This window comes from Pseudophryne corroboree, chromosome 2 (genome assembly GCF_028390025.1).
Source record: "Pseudophryne corroboree isolate aPseCor3 chromosome 2, aPseCor3.hap2, whole genome shotgun sequence".
Taxonomy (NCBI): Eukaryota; Metazoa; Chordata; class Amphibia; order Anura; family Myobatrachidae; genus Pseudophryne; species Pseudophryne corroboree.
The window spans coordinates 1,015,078,323-1,015,093,445 of record NC_086445.1 but is presented as its reverse complement, the minus strand read 5'-3'; the positions used below and the strand labels follow the sequence as shown (position 1 = coordinate 1,015,093,445).

The following is a 15,123-nucleotide window of genomic DNA, read 5'->3' as shown; positions in this document are numbered from 1 at the left end:
CTATTGTGGCCTAGGGGACATGCCTGGGCATGTGAAAATAGGGTTGCTCTGAAACTGTCTGGGGGTGTCGCCTTATTGTAGGAAAGACAAAGGTTTGATAATAGCAAAGAGGGAACGTGAGACAGAGAGAGAGAGGCAGGAGACTGACTAAGAAGTAATGTTCTGTCAGGAGCTCCAGGAGGGAATTGTCGTGTAGAATTGGATCACAGAAGTGTGCTGAGCTGTGTTATAACCTATTCTGTTAATAAACCACTGTTGGTTTTTCATCTACCACCGTGACTGAGTGATTTTGAACCCAATATCTTCACATTTGGCGGCAGCGGTGGGATCACTCAAGACACCAGCAGAAAGGTATAAACCACAGCAGGCAATGGATTCCGCCCCGCTATGCTACCGTTACAGCAAGAAGGATCAACTACAGGACCTCTGTCGAGCAAGACGGATTGAGTTTAATACAGTGGATACCAAGGAATCCCTAATTGGAAAACTGGCTCAATGGGACGTTGAGCACCCTTGTGATAAGGAGGAAGAGGAGGATATGGTCGAGGCCTCAGCGGAGGAGACCAGTAATGGAACCAGGGCAGTGGAGCTTGTGGTTGGAAGTTTGTCAGCATATCGGCAGGCTGAGAAGCCGGATCTTTTATTTATAGTTTCCAAAATGCAGTACATTTGGGAGTACTGGAATGAAGCTCAGTGGGAAATCAGCAGGTGGAGAGTATCCAGCATACAGGACAAGTTGTGTCATCTGGGGAATGCGTTCATGCACTGCAGAAGTGAAGCAGCCACATGGAATCTGCTGGGGGAGCCAGAGTTTGAGGAATTCAGGGAGGAAGTGATCGCCACAGTGGCCCAAATGACACAAAGGATACAATATACAGAGACGGAAGAGCAAGTGCAGAGTAAATTGCCTTCCCGGACAGAGCCAGAAGAAGTGGCATTGGATCGGGGGCCCCTGGATACCCCAGCATGGCGAGGCCAGTGTTACAGGGTGGATGTGGAAAGGCACCACCTGCAACAGCTTCTCCCATACCCAAGGGAAGAAGTTGCCCAGTGGTCTATACGGAAGGAAGCACACGAAGTGAAGACAGCAGTGAGCACAATCCAGGCACCCCAGGAGGAACTGCACTACAACTTCCCTTTTGCTGAGATGGAGGATGAGGACTTGGTGAGAGAGTGTCAAGAACTGTCTGCCCAGTATGTTACACTGGAAAAGGATGACCTTGACCAGGTGGATGCAAGGAAGCGCTGTCTGCAACCCGTTCTCTTCTCCCTGGGGGAATGTCACAGTGAAACACTCAGTGACCGGCCTGAGCTGTGTTACAACTGGCCATTTGCAGGCTTGGAGGATATAGAAACCATCCCAGAGTGCCAGCGAGACATTGAGGAAGAAGTTGCCACTATCACCCGACCACCACTTCAGCAACAGAGCCTCCAAGGGAATCCTTCAGGTGAGCACCAACCAGTCCTGGCTACTGAACCATTTACAGTGTTGTGTTTGGGGGAGGCTACTGAAAATGAGAAGGGAGTGGGGTCTGTCATCCAAACACCCCAGGAGAAGATGCACTATGCCTTCCCATTGGCAGAGGTGGAAGAGGAGATCTCTGCGAGGGCAGCAGTAGGTGGTAATGTCCCAACTATAAGCATGGCTAGTGCAGACAGTGTCTCACTTCAGGCTGATCAGCATATTCGGCTGAGGGAGGCCTATTGTGAAGCTATGTTCATGGCTGCCCCAGTTATTTTATCAGAAAAGGATGTTCAGGAAGGGCCCAGTGTATCTCCAGCAATTGTATCTCTCCCAGAAGATTCTGGAGGTCTGTTCTCATTCAGTGAACTTGATGGTAAGGAGCTGCAGTCTGAATGCCAGAATCTTCCCTGTGACTCAGAGAAAATCCAGGGATCAGACCTGGTGAAAATAGCATCAGCTCAGGAACTGGAAGGGAACATGTTGCTCTACTCTAGGGCACCTGAATGTGTTTTGGACTGGCATTGTGTGCAAGGTGAAATGACTGACTCTAACCAGGACAATGGTGGTCAGCCAGTACATGTAGCAGTGAATGGAGAAGGTAAGGCCACTGTCCCGGTGAACCTACATCCATGTTCCAGTACAACGATGGTCGAGTTGGTGGATACACACAAGGAAGCTGAGCAGATTGTACTCCAGGCCAAAGCATACAAGACTCAGAGTAGGATCCCACAAGTTACCCAGCTAGACAGGCTGGAGGAAGCATTTGCCCAGGATAGTACAGAAGAAACTTCTGGCATGAAGGAATCCCCATTGTGCCCTGACAATTACCATACCTGTGGTTCATGTTTGGGGGAGGGAAGCCACTGTCCTGATGCACCAGAGGTGATGGAAGTGGGGTTTCCAGGGAATACATGGTTGGGGAGGGAGAGTGAGGGCCCTAGAGATCAGATTTTGTTTATGGAGGAAAATTGTGACTATCTGAAATGTGAGGTTACCCAGTTGGGTGTAGGGGAATTATTAGGTCCCCAGGTGCAGTTATTGGACTTATTGAATTACACTGTTGCACATGCTGTTACCCCAACCCGGCGGCTGTCTACAAAGGGGACTTTGATTAATGTATTTAGATGGGACACCGGGGGGAAATACAAGAACTATGGACTGCTGATAACGTTTCCACCGGACCCTGGTAAGACTGTATTGAGTTATGCACTGTGGGCCACACACCCACCAGGCCGGGGAAAGAAATTCCCACACAAGCCTCATGACAATTACCACAGACTTTGGACCTGGGACGCAGGTGGTCTCCGTACAAACTGTACAATGCTATTCACAAAAACCACCAGACCCACAAGAGAAACCTGCCAGTCATTATTATGACGGGGCACAGACTGTCTGATGTAGGAGAGCATCACTGCGCTCAGCAAGCTTCAGCTACTTAGGACACAGGGCGAGAAAGTAGGGGAAGGTAATGTGACGACATGTGATGACACAGCTGGCGCGTCGTGTCGCTCAGTGGTAAAAGACACGTGGTTACTTTCCTAGCCCTGGTCCTACACATAGACTTCATCAATTGCCAATATGTTATTAGTTATATGTTAGGCAATATTGTATTATATTGTATGATGTTATTGTTACAAGGGTACAGTTATGTTTTCAATGTATATATATGAATGTAATGGTTATTGTGTTATAGTTTGTAAAATAATGTTTTCCCAATATGACTGATCAGATAACCTGTGTGTTTGCTGTTGTGTAGATACAGCCAGTCTCAGATGTCAGGCCATACACCCCCCTCATTCTTCCCCACACAATGGATTCCAGGCCACACAATCAGATTAAGTAAGGTTACTTTAGTTAACATCTATTGTGGCCTAGGGGACATGCCTGGGCATGTGAAAATAGGGTTGCTCTGAAACTGTCTGGGGGTGTCGCCTTATTGTAGGAAAGACAAAGGTTTGATAATAGCAAAGAGGGAACGTGAGACAGAGAGAGAGAGGCAGGAGACTGACTAAGAAGTAATGTTCTGTCAGGAGCTCCAGGAGGGAATTGTCGTGTAGAATTGGATCACAGAAGTGTGCTGAGCTGTGTTATAACCTATTCTGTTAATAAACCACTGTTGGTTTTTCATCTACCACCGTGACTGAGTGATTTTTGAACCCAATATCTTCACAAGTATATACACACATACTGGTGTTATACTGCGACCAGCGATCGCCTCAGCCTGGATGTGCAGAGCTGGGGTGGCTTGGTCGGATTCCCTGACTAAAAATATTGATACCCTTGACAGGGACAGTATTTTATTGACTATAGAGCATTTAAAGGATGCATTTCTATATATGCGAGATGCACAGAGGGATATTTGCACTCTGGCATCAAGAGTAAGTGCGATGTCCATATCTGCCAGAAGATGTTTATGGACACGACAGTGGTCAGGTGATGCAGATTCCAAATGGCACAAAGGTGTATTGCCGTATAAAGGAAGAGGAGTTATTTGGGGTCGGTCCATCGGACCTGGTGGCCACGGCAACTGCTGGAAAATCCACCGTTTTTACCCTAAGTCACATCTCTGCAGAAAAAGACACCGTCTTTTCAGCTTCAGTCCTTTCGTCCCTATAAGAGTCATATCTGCCCAGGGATAGAGGAAAGGGAAGAAGACTGCAGCAGGCAGCCCATTCCCAGGAACAGAAGCGTTCCACCGCTTCTGACAAGCTCTCAGCATGACGCTGAGACCGTACAGGACCCCTGGATCCTACAAGTAGTATCCCAGGGGTACAGATTGGAATGTCGAGACGTTTCCCCTGCGCAGGCTCCTGAAGTCTGCTTTACCAAGGTCTCCCTCCGACAAGGAGGCAGTATGGGAAACAATTCACGAGCTGTATTCCCAGCAGGTGATAATTAAATTACCCCTCCTACAACAAGAAAAGGGGTATTATTCCACACTATATTGTGGTACTGAAGCCAGAAGGCTAGGTGAGACCTATTCTAAATCTAAAAAAATTTGAACACTTACAAAGGTTCAAATCAAGATGGAGTCACTCAGAGCAGTGATAACGAACCGGGAAGAAAGGGACTATATGGTGTCCCGAGACATCAGGGATGCTTACCTCCATGTCCCAAATTTGCCCTTATCACTAAGGGTACCTCAGGTTCGTGGTACAGAACTGTCACTATCAGTTTCAGACGCTGCCGTTTGGATTGTCCACGGCACCCCGGGTCTTTACCAAGGTAATGGCCGAAATGATGGTTCTTCTTCGAAGAAAAGGCGTCTTAATTATCCCTTACTTGGACGATCTCCTGATAAGGGCAAAGTCCAGGGAACAGTTGGAGGTCGGAGTAGCACTATCTCGGATACTGTTACAACAGCAGGGGTGGATTCTAAATATTCCAAAATCGCAGCTGATCCCGACAACAAGTCTCCTGTGCTTAGGGATGATTCTGGACACAGTCCAGAAAAAGGTGTTTCTCCCGGAAGAGAAAGCCAGGGAGTTATCCGAGCTAGTCAGGAACCTCCTAAAATCAGTGCATCATTGCACAAGGGCCATGGTAAAAAAATGGTGACTTCCTTCGAAGCAATTCCAGTCGGCAGATTTCATGCAAGAACTTTTCAGTGGGATCTGCTGGACAAATGGTCCGGATCGCATCTTCAGATGCATCAGCGGATAACCCTATATCCAAGGACAAGGGTGTCTCTCCTGTGGTGGTTACAGAGTGCTCATCTTCTAGAGGGCCGCAGATTCGGCATTCAGTTTTGGATGTTGGTGACCACGGAGGCCAGCCCGAGAGGCTGGGGAGCAGTCACACAAGGAAAAAATTTCCAGGGAGTGTGATCAAGTCTGGAGACTTTTCTCCACATAAATATAGCTAAGGGTAAATTTATAATGCTCTAAGCTTAGCAAGACCTCTGCTTCAAGGTCAGCCGGTATTGATCCAGTGGGATAAAACATCACGGCAGTCGCCCACGTAAATAGACAGGGCGGCACAAGAAGCAGGAGGGCAGTGGCAAAAACTGCAAGGACTTTTCGCTGGGCGGAAAATCATGTGATAGCACTGTCAGCAGTGTTTCATTCCGGGAATGGAAACTGGGAAGCAGACTTCCTCAGTAGGCACGACCTCCACCCGGCAGAGTGGGAACTTCATGGGGAAGTTTTCCACATGATTGTAAACCGTTGGGAATTACCAAAGGTGGACATGATGGCGTCCCGTCTGAACAAAAAACGGGACAGGTATTGCGCCAGGTTAAGAGACCCTCAGGCAATAGCTGTGGACGTTCTGGTAACACCGTGGGTGTACCAGTCGGTGTATGTGTTCCATCCTCTGCTTTTCATACCTAAGGTACTGAGAATTATAAGACGTAGAGGAGTAAGAACTATACTCATCGCTCCGGATTGGCCAAGAAGGACTTGGTACCCGGAACTTCAAGAGATGCTCACAGAGGACTTATGGCCTCTGCCGCTAAGAAGGGACTTGTTTCAGCAAGTACCATGTCTGTTCCAAGACTTACCGCAGCTGCGTTTGACGGCATGGCGGTGGAACGCCGGATCCTAAGGGAAAAGGCATTCAGGAAGAGGTCATTCCTACCCTGGTCAAAGCCAGAAAGGAGGTGACCGCACAACATTATCACCACATGTGGCGAAAATATGTTGCGTGGTGTGAGGCCAGGAAGGCCCCACGAAGAAATTTCAACTCTGTCGATTCCTGCATTTCCTGCAAACAGGAGTGTCTATGGGCCTCAAATTGGGGTCCATTAAGGTTCAAATTTCGGCCCTGTCGATTTTTCTTCCAGAAAGAATTGGCTTCAGTTCCTGAAGTCCAGAAGTTTGTCAAGGGAGTATTGCATATACAACCCCCTTTTGTGCCTCCAGTGGCACTGTGGGATCTCAACGTAGTTCTGGGATTCCTCAAAACACATTGGTTTAAAACCAGTCAAATCTGTGGATTTGAAGCATCTCACATGAAAAGTGAACATGCTCTTGGACCTGGCCTGGACCAGGCGAGTGTCAAATTGGTGGTTTTTTTCTCAAAAAAACCCATATCTGTTTGTCCATTCGGACAGGGCAGAGCTGCGGACTCGTCCCCAGTTCTCTCCCTAAGGTGGTGTCAGTGTTTCACCTGAACCAGCTTATTGTGGTGTCTTGCGCCTACTAGGGACTTGGAGGACTCCAAGTTGCTAGATGTGGTCAGGGCCCTGAAAATATAGGTTCCAGGACGGCTGGAGTCAGGAAAACTGACTTGCTGTTATCCTGTATGCACCCAACAAACTGGGTGCTCTTGCTTCTAAGCAGACTTTTGCTAGTTGGATGTGTAATACAATTCAGCTTGCACATTCTGTGGCAGGCCTGCCACAGCCAAAATATGTAAATGCCCATTCCACAAGGAAGGTGGGCTCATCTTGGGCGGCTGCCCGAGGGGTCTCGGCTTTACAACTTTGCCGAGCGGCTATTTAGTCAGGGGCAAACACGTTTGTAAAATCCTACAAATTTGATAACCTGGCTAAGGAGGACCTGGAGTTCTCTCATTCGGTGCTGCAGAGTTATCCGCACTCTCCCGCCCGTTTGGGAGCTTTGGTATAATCCCCATGGTCCTTTCAGGAACCCCAGCATCCACTAGGACGATAGAGAAAATAAGAATTTACTTACCGATAATTCTATTTCTCGGAGTCCGTAGTGGATGCTGGGCGCCCATCCCAAGTGCGGATTATCTGCAATACTTGTACATAGTTACAAAAATCGGGTTATTATTGTTGTGAGCCATCTTTCAGAGGCTCCGCTGTTATCATACTGTTAACTGGGTTCAGATCACAGGTTGTACAGTGTGATTGGTGTGGCTGGTATGAGTCTTACCCGGGATTCATAAATCCTTCCTTATTGTGTACGCTCGTCCGGGCACAGTATCCTAACTGAGGCTTGGAGGAGGGTCATAGGGGGAGGAGCCAGTGCACACCACCTGATCCTAAAGCTTTACTTTTTGTGCCCTGTCTCCTGCGGAGCCGCTATTCCCCATGGTCCTTTCAGGAACCCCAGCATCCACTATGGACTCCGAGAAATAGAATTATCGGTAAGTAAATTCTTATTATAAACCGACATCATCAATACAACCATAAAAATACTGAGAGGAAAGAGAAAGAGTATTGGAAAATTATAAAGATAGAAAAACATAAGGAAAAAGGGGGTGGGGGGGTGGGGGGTTGGAGGATCATCTGACCATTTTATGTACAGTTAAAAATAAATCCCTTTATTGGACTAATGTAAATTTTGTTTTCAGAATAGCTATTCATTTGTAAGCTGGTATTAGGATAATGACAAAGAGATCGGTCTTCTGTCTGGCATGAAGCGGCTCTGCTTATAAATGTCCCAATGTCTGACTTTATTAATGACCCAAAGTTCCTTTTTGTAAATGTAGAGCCTGATTCTGAGTAAAAAAGTGCTGGTGGCTTCATGTGCAATGCCTTGAGATATATATATATATATATATATATATATATATATATATATATATATATATATATATATATAATGTAGTTCATGCTGTATCGTCTATAGCAGAATGTACCTGACAGGCATGTGATATACTGTTGCAATACTCCGCCCTGAACGTACGCCCGCTCTCCTTGTAGGTGTTCCAGAAAGATGGGCTGGTGATGCTGCTGGACACGTACAGCGAGCATGACTGTAACTGGATGATGCTGGTGAGACCGGCCATGGCGTTCACCCATCAGAACCTCACCGCCTTCCAGCATGGCAACGAAATCTATTTCACTACCTCCCAGGACATAGCAGCGGGCACCGAGCTGCGGGTGTGGTACGCCGCGTTTTATGCCAGGAAGATGGAGAAGCCGCTGCTTAAGCCCCCTATGCCATCTAACAATGGTAGGTGTTTCCGACCTGGGAACCCAAAGCCTGGTATTTAGCAATGCATTTCCTGGTAATGCCAGTAGCTATGGGTTACGTGCCAAGCCATGGTTAGGTATGCCTACTGTAGTGTTTGCTGAGGTCGGTCTGCCCTGGCTGTACACGTGTTGTGTTCTATTTGGGAGACTGATCCTATTCCTTTGCCTACATAGTATAGCTTGGGATTGGCGAGTGCTTTGTGGACGCATGGCAGGGAGTCTTACAGGTGGCAGTCTTGACCAAAAAGTGCTGGGTAGTCACAGAAAAGGGCAACTTTGAGAGGTCCACACTGTCCAACGTCGCCCCCTCCCCCGTGCTGAGAGGACCAATGAGAAAGCAGTATTTGTTATTCATTAAATCTGTTTATTTGGATCCATGGAATGAAGCCTCAGAGCGCCCACCCAGCTTACACTACATAAAATAGGAAGTGGGTGGGATTCAGGAGACTGGTCTACTCTCACGGGAGTATGGGAAAATTCCCCAAAACTCAGGAATCTGAGAGTAGGTGTCTGAGAGTAGGTGTAAGTGTGAGCCAATCCGATAATCAGAATCTCTGCAGTATAGCCAATAAGAACAGAGTATCCGCAACAGGAGAGGAGTTGATATTGTGGGAGACAGTGACCCAACTACTTGCCTGATTATGTCGGTGTGGGCAGGACTACAGGTGAGGAAGCCACAGACTGAATTATATAGTGGAAGGAGCAGGGTCCCCAGCAGCACAGAGTATATCAGGAGATGAGGGATGTGTCAGTGAGGACGGGGCTGCATGTGACAGGGGCAGTGACATGATGTGAGGAGGGGAATGGAGGCAGCAGGAAGCCACAGACTGAGAGTTATATAGTGGGAGGAGAAGGGTCTCCAGCAGCACAGAGTATATCGCCAGATGAGGGATGTGTCGGTGAGGACGGGGCTGCATGTGACGGGGGGCAGTGACATGGTGTGTGTGTGGAAGGGGGGGCGGGGGGATGGAGGTAGCATAAATACAACGTTTCTTTGCTTTATGCCTTTCCACGCAGAGGTGGGATTTTTGGCACCAGAGTCTGAAAAAGAAGTTAACTCAACATCTTCAAAATCCAGCCAAATCGCTTCTGTGGCTTCCAAGAAACTAAAAATGATCCGTTCTCCGGCAGCGTACACTTCAGGTAGACACTGACCTGTTAGAGGGATCTGTGCAGGGCTGAAGTCACTGTTTCTAGAGTTAATGGTGCAGACGAGACTTGTTTGTAATTTAATTAAACACACTTTCTCTGCTTTTGGCAACTGAGCACGCAGGCTTCTGCTTAGCTATTGTTGCTACATAATATTCCTTGGTCCAGGCCCCCAATAACTAACAAAACATGACGGGTATTATAACGCGGGCCAAGTCTTCTGATTTACCCCCTACTACAAATAGAGGGATTGTGTCTCTGCACAGTGTACCGGAGCCGGTGGCAGCTCCTCTGCTGGCATTACAGGTTCCCACTTCCCAGCATTGCTTTGCCAGTAATTACTGTGATTACTTTTCGTGGTAGCAAATGTCCTCTAGTGGCCTCCTCTCCGTATACTGACTTCTATATATTTATTTCAGTGACGTGCCAGGAGAACAGTGACATCATTCACGTGGAAACCTGCGAGTGGGTGTGTAAAGTGTGCAACACGACCTTCATAGAGCCCAACTTGCTCACAGGTACACACCAAGAGTAAAGCTCCAGCAGCTCATTCCAGCTCAGTGTTGGCAATCTGTGGACTGTGATTGGTGGAGTAGTGTCACATGGCCTAAACCCATCGCTCTGTTCCAGCCGGAACCAATGAATAGGATTAGTTTATGATCAGGATAATACGGACTTCTGTGCATAGGTTATGGTAGCAGTCCAGTCATTCCACGTACACAATGCCTATATAAACACACATATAGGCCCTCATTCCGAGAGGATACGATCATTCACACTGACATACGGGTGGACGCCCAGCACAGGGATAATCCGCCCCGCATGTCCGTGCCGGCCTCCCCCCGCAGAAGTGCAAAGGCATCGCACAGCGGCGATGCCTTTGCACTTCAAGTGTAGCTCCCGACCAGCGCAGCTTTAGCGTGCTGGCCGGGAGCTACTCGTCGCTCCCCGGCCCACAGCGGCTGCGTATGACGTCACGCAGCCGCTGCGGGCCGCTCTCCGCACGTTCCGGCCATGCCTGCGTTGGCCGTACTGCGCACACGAAATGGCCAAACGCCGCCGTTCCGCCCCCTCCCGCCCAGCGTCCAGCCTCTGCCTGTCAATCGGGCAGAGGCGATCGCAGCCCAGCTACGGCCTTCGTCCGTCTGGCATGCGCAGTGTGTACCCGTTCGCTCGGCTGCGATAAAAAGCAGCGAGCGAACGGGTCAGAATGACCCCCCATAGGCCCTCATTCCGAGTTGATCTCTCGCTAGCTACTTTTTGCAGCCGTGCAGACGTATAGTCGCCGCCCATGGGGAGTGTATTTTCGCTGTGCAAGTGTGCGAACGCCTGTGCAGCCGAGCGGGACGAAAACGTTTTTTGCAGTTTCTAAGTATCTCTGGACTTACTCAGCCGCTGCGATCACTTCAGGCTGTCCGGGACCGGAATTGACGTCAGACACCCGCCCTGCAAACGCCTGGACATGCCTGCGTTTTCCCAAATACACCCAGAAAACGGTCAGTTGACACCCACAAACGCCATCCTGTCAATCTCCTTGCAATCGGCTGTGCAAATGGATTCTTCGTTAAATCCATCGCCCAGCAACGATTCGCTTTGTACCCGTACGACGTGCCTGCGCATTGTGGTGCATACACATGCGCAGTAGTAACCTGTTCGCTGCGCTTTGAAAGTCAGTGAGTGATCAACTCTGAATGACCCCCAGATCTCCTAGGGGTCTCCCTACAGATAGGTCCTCCATCGTCGTTGCTGTAGTTGCGTTAAACTGCCCCTCTAGTCGCGCCGAGTTCCAATTGAGTTTACCAATGCCGAGTGTCTTTTTGTGCATCTTTTTCCCCTGAAAATGCATCTTATTCCCAGTGCTGTGCAAATAAACCATGCAAGCAGACTGTTGATTAAAATGATATGTCTATAGTCTGTGTGATGCTGCAACTGTATCTGCATATGAAATCCAATGCTACAGTGTCAGTGGAAAACAGCAATGTGAATAAGCCGCATTTTCGGGAGAAAGATGCCCGGCGCTGGCAGAGTTGCACGGGAGCTGGCGGCTCTCATTCTCCCTGCGTAACGCGACTCATAACGTACAGAGAATAGAGGAGGACACAGCTGTATATCTGTGAGTTATAGTGGTGCGAGAATGTTCCTTATAGCACACAAGTTTTCCTAATGACCAGTGAAGTGATGACATCACACTGTATATATGATCTGCATATGTGTGCATTATGTTTAATATTTAATCTTATTTGTACTAAATTAACCTAACGTTATTAATAAAAGTAATTATATAATGATGTTTATATGACACTGCTGTTGCCTTACACCTTAGAACACTTGCTAAGTCACCTGGAACAAGCAAAAGGGATCTCCCCCACTGGAGCCTGTGATTCCACGTACGCAGAGGGCAGCGCCGCCTGTACGATGTCGGAGCAGGCGGTGGTCGGCAGCACCACCGCCCCTACTGTGGAGCTGAAGAAGAAGCAGAAGAGGGGCCGCAAGTCCAAAGCTGCGAAGGCTGATATTCCCTTAGTGATTGTGGAGGATGACAGCCCGCCAGGTGAGGAAGCAAACAGCGCCGTCTGAGTGTAGGGTAGAGAGCAGTGGATTTGCATCGTTTTAGTTGGGGTGATCAGACAGAATAGTTTAGGCGGAGATTCAATATGTTACTCACCCGAGCTGTCCCGATTGGTGATGGGATCCTCTATTCTATCCAGGTTGTCAACGCCAAGGTTGTCGAGGCTCCTCCCCCGTTGACTTGCTATTTATGAAAATGAATTCTTTGATGGACTAGGCTATGACAAGTCATGTCCCTTGCTTAGGATCATTAGCCCCCGGTAGTACCAGCCGCCTTCCATCGCAGAGGCTATAGTTTTTACGTCGCAGGTGTAATACGTATTTGAAGGTCCAAATCGTCTTTCATTACGTCCATGTCTGACTTGTGAGTGAAGGAGAACAGGCAGCCAGTGGGGATGGGATTTTCTGTAGTAATGTAAATTGATGGCTGGGGATAGCTTGTAAAGGCGTTATGTATATAATTTTCCTGTGACTCCTGCAGACTAATCCTATGATCCCTCTCCCAGAGCACCATCCCATCTTATACAGTCCGGTCTTCTCCTCGGACCGCGTGGCTGAGATCATCACTGAAATCCCCCCCGACGATGTTCCTTTGCCTCACGACTCTGACGACAAGTTCATGGAGTTGATGTTGGGAAAACTGCCGGCCCCCAACAGTAATAGTACACCTGTCTCCAAGTAAGCCGTCCTTATACCGACACTGATGTTTCAGTGGGGTTTTTGCGGGTGTGGGTGTGCTATAGTTGCAGCAATCGCGAGTTGGTTGCCGTGGGCTGCGGCAAAGATGAGCAAGGACTCCTCTGTATATGGACCCTTAAAGGCGCTCCTAATCACTGCAATGTGCAGCCATGAGGAACGTCACTTTCCGTGGCTATTCTGGGAATACTAATAAATGGGCCTCTCGTTGCTTTAGTCTAATGGACGTATCAAATCTAAATATATGCAGAGATAAGGGACCTGATTCTGAGTGCCGATGCCTCATGCAGCTGCCCAATGTTTTATGTCTGCGCATGCGTCCTGATTGTCAGTGCTCAGAGGCGCAGTACAGAATCTGACGCAGGGTCTGTGGATTTTTAGGGTTTCCGGTATGAAAGGGTCGACAGTCATTAGGTCAACCACTATTAGTCAACATTGACATGGTCGACACATGAAAAGGTCGGCGTGGATTTTTGAACTGTTTTTTGTGTAATTTTCTCTGACGTCCTAGTGGATGCTGGGGACTCCGTAAGGACCATGGGGAATAGACGGCTCCGCAGGAGACTGGGCACATCTAAAGAAAGCTTTAGGACTATCTGGTGTGCACTGGCTCCTCCCCCTATGACCCTCCTCCAAGCCTCAGTTAGATTTCTGTGCCCGGCTGAGCTGGATGCACACTAGGGGCTCTCCTGAGCTCCTAGGAAGAAAGTATATGTTAGGTTTTTTATTTTCAGTGAGACCTGCTGGCAACAGGCTCACTGCACCGAGGGACTAAGGGGAGAAGAAGCGAACCTACCTAAGTGGTGGTAGCTTGGGCTTCTTAGGCTACTGGACACCATTAGCTCCAGAGGGATCGAACACAGGACCCGACCTCGTCGTCCGTTCCCGGAGCCGCGCCGCCGTCCCCCTTACAGAGCCAGAAGCAAGAAGGTGGTCCGGAAAATCGGCGGCTGAAGACTTCTGTCTTCTCCAAGGTAGCGCACAGCACTGCAGCTGTGCGCCATTGCTCCTCATGCACACCTCACACTCCGGTCACTGATGGGTGCAGGGCGCTGGGGGGGGGCGCCCTGAGCAGCAATATTAACACCTTGGCTGGCGAACTGACACCATATATAGCCCCAGGGGCTATATAGGTGTTTATTAACCCCTGCCAGAACTTTTACAATAGCGGGAGAAAGCCCGCCGAAAAAGGGGCGGAGCCATCTCCCTCAGCACACTGGCGCCATTTTCCCTCACAGCTCTGCTGGAGGGATCGCTCTCTGGATCTCCCCTGCAGTCCTGCACTACAGAAAAGGGTTAAAAAGAGAGGGGGGGGGGGGGGGGCACAAATTAGGCGCAGTATATATATATATATATATATATATATATATATATATATATATATATATATATATATATATATATATATATATATATATATATATATATATATATATATATATTATGCAGCTATAAGGGAAAACACTCTATAGGTGATATCCCTGTGATATATAGCGCTCTGGTGTGTGCTGGCATACTCTCCCTCTGTCTCCCCAAAGGGCTTTGTGGGGTCCTGTCCTCTGTCAGAGCATTCCCTGTGTGTGTGCTGTGTCGGTACTGCTGTGTCGACATGTATGATGAGGATAATGATGTGGAGGCGGAGCAAATGCCTGTGAATGGGATGTCACTCCCTGCGGGGTCGACACCGGTGTGGATGGACTTATGGAAGGAATTATGTGACAGTGTCAACTCCTTACATAAAAGGTTTGACGACATAGGACAGCCGGCTGCTCAGCTTGTGCCTGTCCAAGCGTCTCACATGTCATCAGGGGCTCTAAAACGCCCGCTACCTCAGATGGCAGACACAGATGTTGACACGGATACCGACTCCAGTGTCGACGACGATGAGACTAGTGTACCTTCCAATAGGGCCACCCGTTACATGATTGAGGCAATTAAAAATGTATTACACATTTCTGATAATACCCCAGATACCACAAAAAAGGGTATTATGTTTGGTGACAGAAAACTACCAGTAGTTTTCCTGCATCTGAGGAATTGATATGAGGTGTGTGAGGAAGCGTTGACTTCCACCGATAAGAAATTGATAATTTCTAAGCAGCGTACCCTTTTCCGCCAGAGGATAGGTCACGTTGGGAAATAACCCCTAGGGTAGATAAAGCGGTTACACGCTTATTAAAAAAGGTGGCACTACCGTCACGGATACGGCCGCCCTGAAGGACCTGCTGATAGAAAGCAGAAAACTACCCTTAAAGCTATATACACACACACGGGCATTATATTGAGACCTGCTATTGCCTCGGCATGGATGTGCAGTGCGGCAGCTGCGTGGTCAGATTCCCTGTCGGATAATATTTAT

At 48.5% G+C, this 15,123-nt stretch overlaps 1 protein-coding gene across 1 annotated transcript in view; it reads left to right on the top strand.

Annotated features, from left to right (window-relative positions):
- Positions 1-15,123, top strand: part of PRDM15 (PR/SET domain 15) — an 86,557-nt gene that overhangs the window by 17,222 nt on the left and 54,212 nt on the right. Inside the window, 5 exon segments of the mRNA XM_063956683.1 lie at positions 8,079-8,331; positions 9,369-9,494; positions 9,920-10,018; positions 11,824-12,051; positions 12,575-12,746. Of these exon segments, the coding sequence (XP_063812753.1) occupies positions 8,079-8,331; positions 9,369-9,494; positions 9,920-10,018; positions 11,824-12,051; positions 12,575-12,746 (878 nt within the window).